At 33.1% G+C, this 20,417-nt stretch overlaps 1 protein-coding gene across 2 annotated transcripts in view; it reads left to right on the top strand.

Annotated features, from left to right (window-relative positions):
- The window catches only part of LOC127733951 (uncharacterized), a 50,047-nt gene that overhangs the window by 7,591 nt on the left and 22,039 nt on the right, over window positions 1-20,417 (top strand). For both annotated transcript variants that reach the window (XM_052243433.1, XM_052243434.1), the window contains exons 3-9: window positions 2,763-2,861; window positions 5,865-6,030; window positions 9,869-10,097; window positions 11,471-11,555; window positions 13,419-13,502; window positions 14,534-14,691; window positions 17,667-17,722. In XM_052243433.1, the coding sequence (XP_052099393.1) occupies window positions 2,811-2,861; window positions 5,865-6,030; window positions 9,869-10,097; window positions 11,471-11,555; window positions 13,419-13,502; window positions 14,534-14,691; window positions 17,667-17,722 (829 nt within the window). In that variant the 5' untranslated portion in view covers window positions 2,763-2,810. The remainder of the gene's footprint in view (window positions 1-2,762; window positions 2,862-5,864; window positions 6,031-9,868; window positions 10,098-11,470; window positions 11,556-13,418; window positions 13,503-14,533; window positions 14,692-17,666; window positions 17,723-20,417) is intronic.

Below are 20,417 nucleotides of genomic sequence, written 5' to 3' on the forward strand. Positions count from 1 at the left end.
ATGGGTAGATTGTGGAAGACTTAAAGATGTGTTTGTTTCAAGTTCTCACCTGAAAACATCATTAATTTCTTTCAGTGATTCTACTTTTATTGACGATTGAGCAATATATTTATAGATACCAATATTGGTTTCAAAGTAAGGCTTACACGAAGATTTATTTTTAAAAGATTAACTAGTCAAAAGTATGAAAAGAACTTTATTAGGAATTTAAGAATGATTATTCCACAAAATACACTTTTATATATAAAAATTGTCGATAGGGATCGACATCCGGAAGAATTCAAAACAAAAATAAACACAGAAACGAAACTGTCTAGGCTATCCAGCCGATACATAACATTTTGACCTCTTCTTTTTCTCAAAACCATTTCTCCATTTCTCCGTTTACAACCACAGTAATACCCGTCCCCCCCTTCCCCACCAAAAAAAAAAACTTTGTCCTCCCTCGCATAATAAAGTATAAACTTCTAAATCTATTTTTTGGTGGGGGATAATTTTCTTCCCAATAAGTACAAAAATAAGTAATTAAAATGTGAAATTTCCCGGACATGCACAATTGAAATTTACAAATAGCCTCCACTTCTAACCCCACACAGATTTTACACAGTCACCTTCAAATACAATACTGAAGTTTCCTTTGAGTGAAAACGTCCACATGTAGCCACACAAGTGTATTAGTGTATTGCTTTACTGCAGAGACATTTATTGTGAAAGTGCGCATCTGGTGCCGAGTAAACTTGTACCGTTAATGTTATTATTGCATACCCTTTTCAATAGATATATCAAGCGCATAAAATTTGCGCACAAATCTCAGTGTTCGTCTTTCATTTTTAATATCAATGGGGGAATATTATTCTCAATATCTGATGTTTTTTTTTCAAATTGTTTGATTCTAAATTCCCAGTGTGTTTTTTAAACTGTTCTTAATCTCTATGCGTAGTTTGTAATGCTCAAATTGTATTTTTAAGTTTGTTTTTTAGTATAATTTTCAGTATGTGAAATTAAAAAAGAAATGGCTTAAACATAGTTTTTACGAGAACGACCTGCCATACATAATCATCTTTCAGTCTGATATTCAACAATGTTTATATCCATAATGTATCATGCACCGCTGACACTATTACATTTCAACAAACAATAAAATCCTGAATTGGTATATATTTAAAAACAAATCCCATCAAAATTTACATCTCAGTATACTAAATGTCTAACTGAAAGGATTACAAACTTTTACAAGAAATGCAAATGTAGAACCGATCGACGGGCACACAGAACGAAAAACCTAATGCCTCTTACTATTATAGGCGGACCATGATATTAATAAAGGTCATAAATGGTAAATTTTCTTGTAAAACTAGAAAATACATGACTGCAACTTTACAACGAAGGTCCATTGGTTTAAAAGATCTTTGCAGACATCATCCCTATATCAAAGAATTCCTGGTAGGAAACACAAGCCTTCGAATACTTAAAACGATGCACTCATATACTCTTGAGACTAGAATGATCTACATATACATGGCAAGTTTCCATGCCTAACGTTGTCGTCTAGACCAACAGTGAATAAATTTACAGGAGAATACCAAAGACCCGGTTTTAATACCGATTGGCATAAAGGACAAACAAATTATGGCGGAACCGATGACATTTAGTGTCCTCATAAAGAATATGATACTTAATGTTAGAATAAAATTGAGAATGGAAATGGGGAATGTGTCAAAGAGACAACAACCCGACCACAGAACAGACAACAGCAGAAGGCCACCAACAGGTCTTCAATGCAGCGAGAAATTCCCGCACCCGGAGGCGTCCTTCAGCTGGCCCCTAAACAAATATATATACTAGTTCAGTGATAATGAACGCTATACTAAACCCCAAATTGTACACAAGAAACTAAAATTAAAAATAATATACAAGACTAACAAAGGCTAGAGGCTCCTGACTTGGGACAGGCGCAAAAATGCGGCGGGGTTAAACATGTTTATGAGATCTCAACCCTCCCCCTATACCTCTAGCCAATGTAGAAAAGTAAACGCATAACAATACGCACATTAAAATTCAGTTCAAGAGAAGTCCGAGTCTGATGTCAGAAGATGTAACCAAAGAAAATAAACAAAATGACAATAATACATAAATAACAACAGACTACTAGCAGTTAACTGACATGCCAGCTCCAGACTTCAATTAAACTGATTGAAAGATTATGTCTTCATCATATGAATATCAGGCACAATCCTTCCCGTTAGGGGTTTAGTATCATACCATCATAACATATATGAGAAGAACATAACCCGTGTCATGCCAACAACTGGTTTTTAAATAAATGTGTTTAGTGCCGATGCAAAGACCCTATAAGTGAATCAATATTAACGCCAAAATATGCAATCTTTAATGACCTGACAACAGTATCGTAACTATATCCCTTATGTTAAAATAAGTCTTAAATTGAAACATTTAACGTTATTTCAAATGTTTATTTTGAACAGCACATGAAATAAAAGTGAAGAAAATAATTAGCCCCCAAAAAAATGATGCATATGGTCAATAGTTAACAAGAAAAAACAAACTAAAGCTAAAATAATAATATCGTATTAAAGAATGCTTCAGTGCAGTCACTGCAATGCAACTCCAAAGCTATAAGTCTGCTGAGGAAGAAAATATTCTGTAGACATCAAAAAAACGTTCAGGATTGTCATTTAGTAGAAGACCATTTAGCACTTACTTCTGTTGTAAATTCATATTTATATATTTGTTTATGCTAGGTTACATCACTGTATTATTACGAGGAGGATGGAATCAGAATTCCAATCATGGTAAAATGTCGGTTCCAAAATGACTGTTCATCATCAAGATGCGAAATCGTAAGCTTTTAAATCTGTAGTCATTTTACTTTCGATAAAAATGTATAAGAAAAAAAAATAAACCACTTTTTAATATTGTGATGTAAGATTGTTTTACAAGACAGTTTTAAATACCATGATATATATTATTAGCCAGACGTCACCATTACCCGTTTGTCATGTCCATAGACAAACATATAATAACTCTTTTACTTTCAGGTTAATATCTGTATATAAGATTAAAGAAAATACTAAAATTTAAATAAACATCAAAATATTAAAAAAAAAAAATTAATAATGCTATCTTTTTTTTCTCAAAAGGGTGATCATTTGTCTTACTGCAATCTGATTGGTTAATTACCCCGGTGTAAATAGCACCCCACCCTTGTTCACCCCGGGATAAATAAAATTTTGCCAAAATGTCAAAAAAACAAAAAAATGGTAAAAAAACAAAAACAAAAACAAAAAAATGTAAAAAAAAAACAATTTGAGGACAAAAATTGAAAAGAACACAAAAAATTTCTGAATTTCCCCAAAATAAAGAAAAAAAGTATTTGACAATGCGCAACAACATCGACGTTGAAAAAATGCTACACTGGAAATTTTTCATTACCATTTTTCAATTGTACAATTGTACATCCTGGTTTAAAAATGAGTAAAGGAATTGTTCATAAGAAATAAATTCGTTATCTTGGTGTAATCAGGGGTGTACGGAATTTTACACCGTTGTTGAAAATTCATACACCCATTCGGCTGCGCCTCAGGGTGTAAGAATTTTCAACAACGGTGTAAAATTCTGTACACCTCTGATTACACCAAGATAACTAATATGATGCTTATTAAACGTCATAGAAAAATAACAAATAGAATGTTCAAAACCATCCTCATCATTCTGTTAACCAGCTGTACCTTGAATTGCATCAATTGCAAGTTTAAATTGTGTACTAAAGTCATGTGGACCTAAAACAAAAGAAGACATTAAAATGGCTTTAATATTCTCAACTGCAAATTCATATTGATCAGTTTATGTAAATTTCACATTTTTCCAAGTAATTTAGTAAATAATCCTAAACGTAAGAAAATATTGACAAAGTTTTCGGTAATATCTAGCCATTCCTATCAATCTTATAAGTTTCTAAGTATATCTATAGCCTGATGTCACAAAGGTTCTACTATATATATAGCCTATTGTTTGGGCTTTCTTAGCATGTCTATTATGGCAAGCCGTTGTGGAATTGATTCTTTTACAAAATCATGTATCAATATTAAAAAATGATTTTTTAATATTAATAATGAATGAAATATTTGATATAAAGAATTCCTATCATTTACTAATATTTATAAATGACTTTTTAATATTAAAATAATAAGTCACATTATCTGACGAAATCAGCATTAAATTTTTTTTTTTTTTTTTTTTCAAAATTCGATATTAACGACTTCGCCGGTAAACTTGATGGACATCTAAAAGAATGAGCAACTAGATTTAAGTATTTTGTACGTCAATACAAAATTTAAAGAAAAGCTTAAATGAGGACTTCTAACTATAGTGCCTAACAAGATTTTGTGAGGTAGACAAAATTGACCTTAGAACGATCGTATTGAATTTTGATGTCCAAAAAAAAGCAGATCGGACATATTTTGATTTTAGACTATTTACTGAATACTCTTGTATGGGATTAATTGTAATTATAACATTATAATGAGAATGAAAAATGTTTTTTTTTGTTAAGATAAACAAAAATTTTACCTGGAGTAGCCGTGCGTAAAATGTATTTCAGCATTTCTCTTCTAAAAATGACTTGTTTAATGGAATAAAACGTCTGATTTGTAAACTTTCTCTATTTTGTCCGAATTGGGCTATAAAAAAGTAATTTATCTACTCTATATGTGGAAAATTTTGTGAGAATATAAAAAGTGACAATTCTTACCTTTCTTAACTTTAGTTTCATTGATAAAAAATAATATGGACTTGTCCAGTGTCCAGTTTGTTGGTCATTTAAGTTACTGTACACATTCATGCACGTTCTGATTTAATCAATATACGTGTATGATAAAATAAACAGTTTAAAGGTAAAATAATAATATCTTATTTTAATCAAATTCCGTAAGATTCAATAACAATGACCGGCCACATCATAATAAGTAATAGCAGAAGTCCATTACTAGCTAGTAATGGACTTCTGGTAATAAGGGTAAACTGGGTAGGGAGAAAGTGACAGATATATTAAGTTCATTTAACGAATAAAAATTTGTCAACCAAAAGTTTTGCTTTAATCTCTAAAACATGTCGTTCTGTATTGGTATAGTTTTTGGATCTTTCATTTGCGTATTTAAGGCAATAGAAATTTTGTGCTTCAAAAGTCTACATAATTATTGACTTTATGCAGAAAATTCGCCCTTTTTAAACATATAATGTTTCTTATATAATACATGGATACAAAGTAAAATCATTTCTTAAAACACTGCAAAAAAATTCATTCTGATTGGTATAGTGGTATGGTCAAAAAGTGCGTTGAAATGAACCGTGGCATAGCAAACATCGAATTCCCTCACACAATGTTATCACACACTATACCTGACAGTTTTGTGTGATTAAGAATTGTTCCAGTACTCCTGTAAAAAATAAAATAACAAAAATACCGATCTCCAAGGAAAATTCAAAACGGAAAGTCCTTTATGAAATGGCAAAAACAAAAGCTCAAACACATCAAACGAATGGAAAAGAACTGTTATAGTCCTGACTTGGTACAGGCATTTCCTTATGTTGAAAATGGTGAATTAAACCTGGTTTTATAGCTAGCTTACCTTTACATAATCGAGTCCGTGATATGAACATGAAAAGCATGCATTTTTTCCCTGATATATGATATCCCAAACACATATACAACCTCTTTCTATCTCTCTTTCCCTTATCTTTCTCTATCCCTCTCTTTTAAGTGAAGGATAATAGATGATGCGAGTAACATTTCGAAAAGTAATTGAACAAGTTAACAAATGAGTAAGGCCTTCTTTTTTATATAGACCGGAGACTTATTAACACAAGATAAGCTAATAGAAATAGCTGGATCTGCTGCTGATAAGAAAGCTGAATATGATAAAGCACTAGACGTGGTTCCTCATAATGTTAAATTTCTTCCTGGATTTGAAGATACTATTGCTGCCGGAACAGATGACGCACGGGTACCAGGTTTGTAAAAATACTAGTACATGAAAGGGGTGGTACCGTTACAGCTAGAAAGAAATGCACCGAGTCCTCGTTATACGAGCAACATTAATCAGTCTAAATTGATATTATCACAATTGTACAGAAAAACACTTTTTTATTTTAAGAATTATGGTTGTAAAAATGACCAAAATTGTCGTTAATTCTGGGTTAAAAGTGGATACTACCCATTATCAGCTGGGAACAATTTAATCTGAATAAATTAATAATAAGATGATAAACTATTCTTCGGCGAGTTAGTTATTATTACTGGATTAAACTAGATCTGCCTGATTAGCAGGACAAAATACTGATCAAAAGTTTCTAAGTGTAAAGGAGCATATTTCAGGGATTTGTCAATGGACCAGAATGTCTCACTTCTATACACGACGGGTGTTACATGTGGAGTAGGATCTGCTTACCCTTCCTGACCACCTGAGATCAGGAGATTCTGGAGGGGTTCGTGTTGCTCAGTCTTTAGTTTTCTATGTTGTCTTTTGTATATTGTTGGGTTTCCTTTGAGCGTTTATCTTTTTTGACAATGGTATGGACAATTATTTTTCGATTTATGAGTTTGATTATCCATTTGGTATCTTTTTTTTTGCCTCCTTTTCATAAACATAAGATGAAGAACACATGAGCTGCATAAAAAAGGTACATACTGAATTATATCAAAAAGATCTAAAAACAAAGGGACATAACTCTGAAATTATAAAGAGCCAGGATGCTTCACCTATATGAATATCTTCATGTTAGGTTTGAGGCAAAAGTAGTTTACCGATGTTCAAATATAAAAAATGAAATAAAAAAACAGTTAACGGTAATAAAAAAAAACAGACCGGGTGTGTCGCTTGCGATGCATGCATCACTGCCATGCGAATCCACAGTCAAAATGCCACAATCCAGAAAAAGTAAAACAGTCGTACTACTAATCTGGGTCTAAATATGTACGACATTGAAAACATTTCGCTAGTGAGTTGATACTCAGACACATGGTATTGGTTGACCAATTTTTGATGATGACGATTTTCGTCATTCTTCCTTATTACATCCCAACTCCTTTGTTCTAACAGGGGTGATCTGAGTCGGATCACCCCTACCAGATCACACTACCTTGAGTTTCTTTGTTCTGCATGCTTTCTTTTGTTCTGTAACATTTTGGCGGGAATGTCGAACACACAATAAAACTTAGAAATATTCATGCGGAATAAAGACTAACTTTCAAAATTTATGTAGACAAAATCCACTAAATTTTCAGTGTCTATGCGGGGAATCGAACTCAAGACCTTGAGTATATGAAACCACGATTCATACCTCTACACCAGGACGGCTGCATACAAACTCACTGTTAATTTAACACATTTAAACATTGTATCCGGGGCTGATAAAGGGTATATACTATATAGTAATATATAAAGTATATTATAATTAATGTATGGCATTCTGAACTAGATGTTATGAAGCATACATGTTTTTTCATATAGTCTAGAAGAGCTGGGATGTAAAATAGTTATCCCACTCGGACTTGGTGTGTCAGTGTAAGATCACCTTCCGGCCTCCGGCCGTCGGGGTGATCTTACACTGACACACCGCGTCCGAGTTTTTTTTGTAAGGATTACACCACTGTTAAAGAAGTATTTATAGTGTGAACATGCACGAGCGTAACGTATTAATTGAGATATGCAAACTCCATACTATTGGACAGAGAGAATGATACTGCTGAGCAATGGTAAGTTGACAAATGGAAAGTTGAAATCCTACCGTATAAGTGGTATTTTCATAATGCAGGTAGTTTAAAGGTTTGGTTGGCTTACTTGTTTTGTTTGTATAAATGTTTGCTCAAGCATTGTAATTAAGATTGACATCTGCAATCAATAGATAGGGGGGGGGGGGTTAGCTTGTATACATTATACTTAAATGTTATTGGATGTTAAGTATAATGCAGAGTATAATGTATACAAGCTGAAGCCCCGCCTATCTATTGATTGCAAATGTCAATCTTAATTACAATGCTCGAGCAAACATTTATACAAACAAAGCAAGCAAGCCAACCAAACCTTTAAACTACATGCATTAGGAAAATAGCTCTAATTAGGATATGTAAACGTCATATTATAGGGCCGATGGTATGATTTAGTTGAGAAATGGGAAGTTGACATTAGGAAAGTTGAAATCCTCACGTTTGTCATAAATCTTAGTTTGAAATCTGTGTCAATATTGAGAGAAAACAATGATATAAAGAAGAGTTAGACTTAATAGTTTCGGTAATTTTATCTCAAGTTTATTGTGATATATTAGATGCAAGCCAAGTAATCGTTTATCTTTCGTTTTATACTGTGAAACTCTTTACTCGCGAAGTGGCATTAACCATATGTGGATTCTAAAAAACTCATTATCCTCCAAAACTAAAGATTAAAGATTAAAGAAACAACAGACACGGCTTCCTCCACCTCATTTTTAGACTTGTACCTCGAATTTTGCATAAACAGTCATCTCAGTACCAGAATTTAGAATACAAACGAGACGATTTTAATTTTGAAATTATAAATTCCCCCCACCTTAGCAGCAATATATTAACTTCACCTGCATATGGGATATACCTTTTCCAACTCACTCGGTATTTAAGAGCTTGCAGCTGCTACTCAGACTTTATAAAATGTCACAAGTGTCTGAGCAGAAAGTTGATAAACCAGGGTTATGTCAAAGAACGTCTCGTCCTTTTTCTAAGACAGTTCATCGGAAGATACCAAGACCTTGTTTATAAATATTCCGTATCAACTTCACAAATAATACATGATGGTCTTGAAGCATAGATTCTAGGTACTGACATTGTTTATTATTTTAGTACGTGGTATAGTTTTCCTTTTTTGTCTTTGTATATATTCAACCTTTACTGGTTAGTCTATTTTTGGTTTATGGATCCCGCTATGGTGTTCTTGTGCTATGTTCATTTTTGTATTCTTGTCTTTCATTTTTGCTTATGTACTTTGTCTATTTAGTGTCTATATGCCATTTTGTTTTTCTTTGTTAAAATAGTTATTTGTTTTATAGTGATTAAGATTATAACACAATGTTGACTGCTGTGCACAAATTTTTGACATTTTTACCTATTATGTCAGTTTGCTTTGCTCACACATTGTTGTCAATATAATGGAATTCTATGCGACTGTCATACAAGTGAGAGGTTTAACTAGCTATAAAACCAGGTTTAATCCACCATTTTCTACATAAGGAAATGCCTGTACCAAATCAGTATGACAGTTGTTTTTCATTCGTTTGATGTGTTTGAGTTTTTGATTTTGCCATTTGATAGAGGACTTTCCGTTTTGAATTTTCCTTGGCCGAGTTCGGTATTTTTTTTTTTTTTTACTTTTTTTCTACGAGTAGGAGAAACACATCATTGAATAAAAGAAAAAAAAGTAAAGATTGTTTAGTTGCAAGTATCTTGACCAGAGTAAATACTAAAAAGTGGTACTATGCAATGGTAGTCTTGACCAGAGTAAATACTAAAAAGTGGTACTATGCAATGGTAGTCTTGACCACAGTAAATACTAAAAAGTGGTACTATGCAATGGTAGTCTTGACCACAGTAAATACTAAAAAGTGGTACTATGCAATGGTAGTCTTGACCACAGTAAATACTAAAAAGTGGTACTATGCAATGGTAGTCTTGACCACAGTAAATACTAAAAAGTGGTACTATGCAATGGTAGTCTTGACCAGAGTAAATACTAAAAAGTGGTACTATGCAATGGTAGTTTCTACTTATATTTACAACTGTTGATTGAGCAACGGCATTAACATATCCTCTATTTAATAATAGGTTTAGATCCAGAAGGATGTCCCAATGACAAGCTACCACCAGTATTAGAACCAAGTAAGAAATTAAAGATGGACGACATATTATCTGAGGAGGCGCTACATATACTAGCAAAAGAAAAACAGAAAGATAAAGGAAAAAGAAAGAAAAGACAAATATCAGGAAACCTATTTGCTGAAGACGAAAACGTTATAGATCTGGTGATGACAAATGATTTTCAATACTTTCAACAGTAAGCTATGATTTTATTTATTTTTTTGTCATAGAAATGTTTATTGCCATTTATTGTCATTGTTTTTTGTGTGATTTTTATATGTTATTAGCTAACCAGATTGTTAGTTTTCTCTTTTGAATGGTTTCATATTTTGTTTCCCTCTGGGCCTATAATAGCTCACTATACGGTATGGGTTTAGTTAAGGCTGTGAGCAGTAGTTGTTAACATCATTACTATCTTGATCTTTGGTGGATAGTTGTCTCATTGTCAATCATTCCAGATTTCCTTATTTTTATATTGATACTAAGTTCTTTCCGTTTTTATAATTCTACAAACAGCTTTACTGTCCATGAAACAATTTTTGATGAAAGTCTTTAAGACAATGGTTTTAATACAGATATAAAATAAATTTAACATTATCAATGATCCTTGTAAATGAGGTCAAGATCAGAAAAACACTTCCAGACATATTATCTATGTCTTAACATCATAACATACACCAACGATAGTCGACATATTGCTTAAAGTACCCGAAAAATAGACCACACAGTAAAAACTTAACATTAACAAACGGGCAATCAAAATGAGGTAAAGTTTAACCCTGCCAGACAGACCTATAGACCTAACAATCACTTTATACACCATATATAGTTAACATATTGCTTACAGTATCTGAGAAAAAGTAAATACTTAGCTTTGACCAATGAACCATACAAATGAGCTCAAGGTCAGATAAAGCTTGCCAAATGAACATGTACACATTGCATACACCAGATATAGTTGATCTATTGCTTATAGTGTCTGAAAAAAAGACCAAACCACGAAATTTTAAAATGAACCAAGAACCATGAAGACGAGGTCAAGGACAGATGAACCCTGCAAGAAGGACAAGTACCATACAATCATTCCATACACAAAGTATAATTGACCCATTGCTCATAGTATCTAAGATATAGTTTTTAACCTTAATCACTGATCCATAAAAAGAAACCAAAGTTATGTGAACCCTATTTGACGGACATGTAAACCTAGCATATTCTAAATATTGTTACAGATGGAAACTTCATTACATAAATCAATTCTATACAAGTTATGAAGTATCAATTTGGTTTAACCTTCTGAAATATAAAACTATAAATGGTTAACCTGCAGCTGGATAAGCATTCATATTTTTCGCATTATGGGACTTTCGTCGCAGGCTATTCAGGATGTTCAGTCTGTGCTGGTATATATATATATATATACACAGAAGTAAGGTAATATTTTATTTTATTCAGAAGACAAACGTTTTCCGTCTGCATTATAATATTCTTCGAAATCAAAATCAACATTTCAATTCTATACTAGGGATCATTCTGTATAAATGACTGACTGTTCGCTTTTCATTTAAGATTTAAGAATCTGGATGGCATTGTGAAGACGAATGAGGAAGCTTTGGGCTTGATGGTAGAAAAACAAGCATATGACGCCTATGCGGTAAACATTAAGAATAAGTTAAATATTTCAAGTAATTAATTGAAGTGAATGTTTCTGGTTTCAAAATGTAGTCATCCTTGAAACTAAAACATATAAAAGTATGCTGACTGTTTTCTTTTGTAGTACATTAAACTGATACTATTTAGCTAAACCATATGCGTCAAAGTAATCAATGGTAATTAAAAATAAATAGAGACATTTGGTATGGTTGCAAATGACACAACATTCAATAAACCAAATTTCTTTAATGTTGACAATTACAGATGACAATAGGAAATTTATCAATGAGCAAACCCCATACCATATAGTAAGCCATAAAAGACCCCGATATAACATAATGTGAAACAATTTTAAAATGAAAACCTACGGCCTGATTTATACTACAACAATGAGCGAAAAACAAATATGGCAAACTGCAATCAACGACCACCACTAGATTACATGACAGAATATGGCGGATTTGAACATGTGTGCGAGCGCCCAACTCTTTCACTAACCTGGCACAGCGTTGTTACAACACTAAATAGGAACACTCAGAACAATCAGATAGAAAGGACTTTACTAATCAAATCTGGACGAGGAACAGATAAAACAAACAGACAGAAGACACAAAGTACTTGCATTTACTGATAGCTATCCCAAAGGCAGCTACAACTAATGAATTAATTTTCCAAGATTTAAATATCAATCAGTTAACTTTCAATTGATAAAGTGTAAAGACGTTACTCTGAGAAAAGCATTACATTGTGCTATGCCAAGATATAGGTACAGCTATAATGTAGTCATAGGTGTTCATTACTATCTGCAATATATATTTAGTTTTGTTTTAATATTTCAAAAAACAAAACTAATGTTAATATCGATAAAGACAGACTTCAGTGTTAGATTGATGCTAATTAATACCCTTTAAGAATTTATCCAAGAGAGTCGCAAGATGTCAAAGGGATCGTTAAACTCGTGAATCGAAGACAAACTGACAACACCATGGCAAAGAGGGGCAAAAGATACAAAAGGGACATTCAGACTCATAAGTCGAAAATAAACTGACAACGCCATGGCTAAAAAAGAAAAACGAGGAAAAGACAAACAACAGTCTTCAAAACACAAGATCGAAAACGAAATTGAGTAACATCACACCAAAAACCTGTTAATCACAGATGAAAAGATCCTGCTCCACATTTGGCACACGTTCAAATGAGCAATAAGTTTATATGGATCATTTGATAAATGATACACTTGTTTTCTTTTTCGGTTTATCCAAGGTACAGTCAAACTTCTCTAAACAAAATATTTGTATCGTTGACATAATTTAGTAAATATATAAAGTAATTTGTGAAAACGAAATTCCTGACTTATGTTTTTATACATTAAACACAGAAATCTGAAACATCACTACAGACACGGGTACATCGAACAAGTTGTAAAATATAAACACGGACGTAGCGACCAAAGGAACATCGCCGTCAAAAAATAATTTTGTTTAGAAGTAAACGTGATCATTAAGCTACAACTTGGATAATCTTTCATCGTGCACCAAACTCCTAATTATGCAGAAATTATAAAACATACATACATACATACATACACACTTGCATGTTGACCGACAGAAAGACTGGAAGGCAGACAGACAGACATACAGGCAGACAGACAGAAACACAGATACACAGACAGATTAAGAAATTGACCCTAAATGTAGTCGATTAAGGGAATACTTCGTTGGTATTGGTGACTAGGGATTCGTTCCTTTTAATCTTCAGGTCTATGTATTCTGTTATAATCTTCAACATTCTGAAATTTAAACATTATACTATAAATTATTAGCTTTAATTGTTCAACTTAAGCATAAACAAGTCATTTTTACAGATAGATAATATAATGTTTAACATCAGAAGATATGCACCAGATATAAAACTGCGGGTTCATCTTAACGCAATCATACCAATAATGGTGAGTATTGGTTTCTTAACATTGATTGAAATCCCTTCTCTTATTATCCTCTGAAACTGGCATAAAAAAAATCATATCTTTTATAGGCCATATATTTCCGAAAAGAATCTAAATTTCCTAATGAAAAAGAGCAAATATAAAAAAGATAGTCTTTATAACAATAAATTTATCTGGAACTCCCTTTCATAGTAAGGGTTAGTCAAAGCATCTATATTTTTAGTAGTAATGTATTGGAATTATCACTGGGGAGACGGATTTTATATTTTTTCAAAACTAGTTTCCGAATATCGTTTTTGACTTCTGTAAATAATTGAAGTATTCCTTTGTTATAATCTCCTGTTCGACAATATAAAACACATCGGTTATGCTCGAACCAAAAACGTAGGAAGACCGTATCAGTAACGAAGAGCATTTATTGAACAAAGATTAAAACTTTTTTTGTAAAATCTGACTAGTTCATTTAGACACCTTGATCCATACAAGGGGATAGACAAACGTTTGTGTTTCGAAAGACTTCGAAAAGAAAGATTCTCTTTCAACCAATTTTATAGAAATTGGCATATGTTTACATGTACCCCTACAGATTTCGGTACAATTTTAAATTTGGTAGAGTGTTATAACCTGGCCAGTTTACTACATTCCATGTTCATATTTAGCTAATCTCGTGCAATATTGGAAACATACATTTAACTGCGAGGTAAATTTGAACAAAAAATTGATTGATTTCGATAACAGGTAAGTTTGAAATTTAAAGTAAGGTTGATTAAGTTTTTTCGAGTTTTTCATTGTTAATCTTTAATGTTTAAACAAAAATCAACATAACCATGGCGGTTTATCCAAAGAGCATTACATGCTAGCGAAAACGGATCTTCATAATTTTTAATAAAACTGATGTTTTGTTCATCAGACTGTTATGTTAAAAGAATTATATTTAGAGCTACAATTAACATATTCGATGATAATCCTTATAAATACAGTTAACCTTTCTCTGAAGCATGAAACATATGTAAATGCATTGTATCTTATATTAGGCACACGAGGACGCTGCAGCTTGGTCTGATAATCCAATCAAGCTATCAGAAACAGAAATACACTTAGATGCAGATAAGGCCCTGGATGCTCTTGTGAAATTTGTATACAATAACAGTTACCTAATGGTAAATGTTGATCATGTGATGGCACTTACTGGGTAAATACGCTTATAACTATCCTCCGAAAACATCTTATTCACGTGGAAATATTTTGTCCTTTTTTTAAATTTTGCAATTTGACAATAGACTCGTGAATAATTTTAGATCATTCAGAAATGGTTCTTTTTTTTTATTATACCCCCGCTTTAAAAAAGGGGGTATACTGTTTTACATCTGTCTGTCCTTCCGTCAGTCCGTCAGTCCGTCAGTCCATCCGTCCGTCCGTCAGTCCATCCTTCCGTCCCATGAATATTTTCGTCGCATTTTTCTCAGGAACTACTTGACAAGGATTTCTGAAATTTGGTTTCAGAGTTTATATAAGTACGTTACACCGTGTGATGCGTTTTCAGATTCATCACTCAACAACTTCCTGTTTACCGAAATATTTCGGCGGGGGTATCATCAGTGAGCAGAAGCTCACAGTTTTACTTGTTTTTGTTGCTTTGCACCTATTGGATTGGTGTAAATAAAACTAAGGCAGCGTCGCGATTTGTTCGATGCTGACAGTAACAAGATCAAAATCCATGAACTCGCTCTCTTTATCAGATTGGCAAACCAGATTCTCGCCATCACAATGAGCCATGATTTGAAGTTTTAGAAATGAAAAGCTGTATAATTTAAACCGAAGTGCAGGGTACCCTTTTCATTCCCATATGTTTTTTTCTCTCACGAAAATGAGTTTTGCTATGTACGCCAACTTCACTGAGCGCTAACAAACATCCTCTACATGTATACTAGATGTGCCAAGAATTTGCTGGAAAAACTCAGCCAATCAACTTTACGATAGTGACTTCTGCAACTTCTTTCTGGTCGGTCGACCTGTAACGACGCATGCCTTGTACACCTTTAACTTGTTTTCTATACTTGAGAGGAGGTTATGTTTCTATACGAAAATGATGACGTCAATAATCTCACCCCGAACCCACACTTTATGACAAATCAGTGATATTCTAGATTGCATTTTGCATTCTCCTTCGAATGCTGACCAAATTAACAAATGAATTTATTTTCAAATATACAAAATATCCTACAACGAATGCAGGATAGGGAAAGCATCTTACTCTTTTATAACGTACGGTAAAAGAGATGAGAACAAAGTTCCTACCAATCAATTGTAACAATAACGTACCACAGATTACCTGCAATCATCGACAAAAGTCAAATGCATCTTATCTGCTTAAATAAAACCTTGCTTCCAACATTTAAACATCGATGGATGTACATCGTAGCGGATTTCATTGATTCAGCAGTCCAAAACAAACGTGCAGAATTTCAATGCCAAAAAACGAAAATATTTACTGATTAGTTTCCTTATCATTCCCCTCCCCCAACTTTCCCCTAAGGCGCCAGCGTATGGCAAGCCATTATCGGAAAAACTTTGTTTAAAAACTCATTAAAATACTAGGATAATAATTTGGTACACCAGACTCACGTTTCGTCCAGATGAATCTCGTCAGCGAAACTAGAATTGGATTTTTTTTTAATTACACACTAATATTTAGATGAATGTACACATGGGGATTTAGAAGCTTAAAAACAAACAATAATAATTACAAATTACACATTAAGATTGAACTAATTTCAAAATAAGAATCAAAATTATATATGAGAATTGAAACATTCACACCTATAAGTACCTTACGTTACATATCACATTAAACATTTTGATAATATAAACATGACATTTTAACATGAAATCGCACCTCAATTGTTATAACACATAGAAGTAATAAAATTGAGAATGGAAATGGGGAATATGTCAAAGAGACAACAACCCGACCAAAGAGCAGATAACAGCCGAGGGCCACCAATGGGTCTTCAACGCAGCGAGAAAATCCCGCACCCGGAGGTGGTCCTCAGCTGGCCCCTAAATAAAATTTTGTACCGGTTCAGTGAAAATGGACGTCACACTAAACTCCAAAACATATAAAGGAACTAAAATTAAAAAAAACATACAAGACTAACAAAGGCCAGAGGCTCCTTACTTGGGACAGGCGCAAAAATGCGGCGGAGTTAAACATGTTTTTGAGATCTCAACCCTCCCCCTATACCTCTAGCCAATGTAGAATAAATAAACACCTAGCAATACGCACAGTAAAACTCAGTTTAAAAGAAGTCCGAGTCCGATGTCAGAATAGGTAACAAAAGAAACTAAGCAAAATGACAATGACACATAAATTAACAAAGGACTACTAGCAGTTACTGACATGCCAGCTCCAGACCTCAATTAAACTGATTGAAAGATTATGTCTTCATCATATGAAAATCAGGTAAAATCCCTCCCGTTAGGGGTTTAGTATCATACCATCATAAAATATATGAGATGAACATAACCCGTATCATGCCAACAACTGGTTTTAGAATAAATGTGTTTTATTTCCGATGCAAATACCCTATGAGTGATTCAAAGTTTGGTTAGCTTTTGAGGTGAATGCCGACAATTTTGTGCTTTGTAAAGAATATTACCATAAAATATTGGATGTGAAATACCTGAATGTATAAGATGTCTGCATGTTGGTTTATAATTACGAATGTATATAAAAAAAAGTACTAACAAAAATACCGAACTCCACGTCAAATTGAAAAAGGGGCAGTCCACAAAAACTGACAAAATCAAACGTTAGACTTTATCAACAATTGGAATGAAAACAAATGTCATATTTCTGACATGATACAGACATTTTCTGAAGAAAATGTTGTGTTAAACCTGGACATATATGATAATACGAAACTTTAAATAGGTTCTTGATTAACATTGAAAAGTAGATCGCTGACCTTTCTTATCCGATTGTATCTTGCTATATTCGGTTCACAATCAATAAGATACTTACGCTTTGGTCACACCCAATGATTTTAATGAAATAACAAAAAGTTAAAAAAAAATATTTAAAATTTTCTCTAATGTGATATTTATACATTTTATGAAAAATGTTTATAAATGATAAATAAGTTCCATATGTTTTATTCCATCAAGGCAAGATTTGGTAAGGAACAACACAAAACTTGAAATTATTGAAAGAGCAGTAAAAGGTATGATCGCTATCTTTGTAGTATATATGAGAAAGTCAACATTAAAAACACAAAGAACAAAAAAGTACTGCGATATATGCTTTTTTTTTTGGCCCATAATATGGTTGATGGGCTGCAATGATAATAGCACGAACGTCATATACCGGAACACAATATATTTATAATAGTTTAATTTTGAAGCTTAAAAAGACTTTTCGCATTTTCTAATGTCGTAGTTAGGAAGTGGTCTAAGCTAGATTAAGTCTACCAATTAATTTCATGAGTTTACATGACTGTAATTGAGATTCGGATAAGATTTCTCAAAGCCGATTTGACGTTCGTTCTTCTGGCTATTCAGAAGTTCCATCCGACGTCAAATACTATAGATAATTACCGTGTCTCGTACATATCTAATAGAAATTCTTATTTTGAAGTTATAGATATATGTTGGTCCCACTGTTCTGATTGTGCAGTAGTCCTATGACACAGAATTTATTGGATAGCAAATTTAATTTTCCAAATATTTCATGTTATCTTTTTGTAAAATGATTCTTTTTTCTCTTGTTTATTTATTTTAAAAAATTTTTTTTTTGATCACATGACTCATTTTTTTTACATTTGTGTATCCTGGGTTCTCACTACTAAGCATCGGTAAACTAACACTTGTAGAACTTCTTACAGTTTCAGATAACATAGATTTTAATCAGCGCTGATCAATTAATCTAACCGGATTTATGTGCCTTAGAAATTTAAATTTTATAGAAAAGTGCATTGTTAGCGCTCTCAAGTGTACAATTCTAACGATGTATTTAAGAAAGTTATAAGTTTATATAACAATGTCTCACACAAGTTCGGAAATCAGTGCCTATAAATTATTTAGCATGGAGTTATGTCCTTTGGAAATATATCTCATACCTACATTGCTGGTAGGATTGTTATGTGAAATTTACATACAAAATTTATATCAGCAATGTCGTGAACGAATATCAGAGCGGATCAAGTATTTTTTTGCATATGTAAATAAATCTTTTTTTTATATGTACACCGGGATATATGGACAAAAACAACTGGAAATACTGTATATTCTGAAAACCCACTTTTACATCTAATTGATCAGAATACAATTAACTTTGATACCACAAATAAACGCCAACAGTAGTATACCGGTGTTCAAAAGTCATAAATCGATTGAGAGAAAAAAAATCCGGGTTACAAACTAAAACCGAGGGAACACATCAACTATAAGAGGAAAACAAAGGAACAGCAGGAACATTGAAGTGCAACAAAAACAAACGCCAACATACATAGAAACGAACTATTTGATAACAACTGCCATATGCCTGACTTGGTACAGGTTATTTTAAGAAAAAATGGTGGGTTGAACCTGGTTTTATGGCTAGCCAAACCTCCCGCTTACATGGCAATGTTCAAAAATATATCGCTAAAATGACAACACTACGTGACAGAAATACACCACAAACTTTCATCACAGAGAAACGCACAAACGTGCAAACCGCAGAACAACAGCGAACATCTTCCATCAACGACAGACACCACAGGACATCACAAATAGTGACCCACTTACGTAACGAACATGCAATCTCGAACTTAATACAATTATTTTCACAATACTAGTCCAAACAATTTTCATGACAATGATGGTATTGAAAGGCAATTTTATAATTATTTGGACTACAAACGATAAGACATAACACATTATCCAACCGAAACCATAACAGAAACATCAAAAATAAATATATGAATATTGGATATAAAAATACCGAGACACGTCGTATAGCAATGCAAATTCACACTCACACTCGGTATAACAGTCATATTCGGGACTTAGCAGACAGACGACATAGATGTTAAACCACAATCTAAGAAGTGGTAAAAATGTCATTAGTTAGTTTAGACACAGACATATTGTATAGATCAACCAATTCGTGATGGTGTCCATAAAATTTACGGAGTGTCATTTTCAATCTTTCCTCCTCATAACTCTGTTGGTGCAGTTTCTGCGTAAGGAGCACACTCCTGTATATGAAGTCAGTATAGTGTGAACATGCATGAGCATAACGTATCAATTGAGATATGTAAACACCATACGACGGAGCAGAGGGTATGTTACTGCTGAGAAATGGGAAATTGATAATTGGGAAGTCGAAATCATCCCGTTTGTCATAGATTTTAGTGTGAAGTCGTCAATCTGAGTCAATATTGAGGAAAAGATCAAGGTATGAAGCAGTCCTTCTTGTATCAGTAGTATCCTTAATTTCAAGTTCACAGGGATATATGAGATACAAGTACTGACTGAAATATGGGTTATTCAGTGATAGGACATCATCAATATATCTGAAAGTAAAATGAATTTTGCAAGGTGCTTTTACTTTTTGCCTTTTAGAAGGTTCTGAATGAATTCTGCTTTATACGAGTACAAAAACAAGTCGGCCAGAAGGGGTGCACAATTAGTACCTATTGGAATACCGACTGTCTGTTGAAATATCAATCCTCCAAACTCAACAAATATATTGTCGATTAAAAAGTCCAGCATTTTGATAATATCATCTTCGCTGTTATTTTCTGATAGAATCAGTGTGGTTCTTCACAAAATAAGCTCTGTTCAATGAGATGGTGAAGTCGATCTTTCAATTGAGCATGGGGAATAGTAGTGAAAAGCGTAGAAAAATTAAAGGTCTTAATGTTGCTACAAAAT

Source organism: Mytilus californianus, unplaced genomic scaffold, assembly GCF_021869535.1.
Source record: "Mytilus californianus isolate M0D057914Y unplaced genomic scaffold, xbMytCali1.0.p SCAF_3, whole genome shotgun sequence".
In the NCBI taxonomy this organism is placed as follows: Eukaryota; Metazoa; Mollusca; class Bivalvia; order Mytilida; family Mytilidae; genus Mytilus; species Mytilus californianus.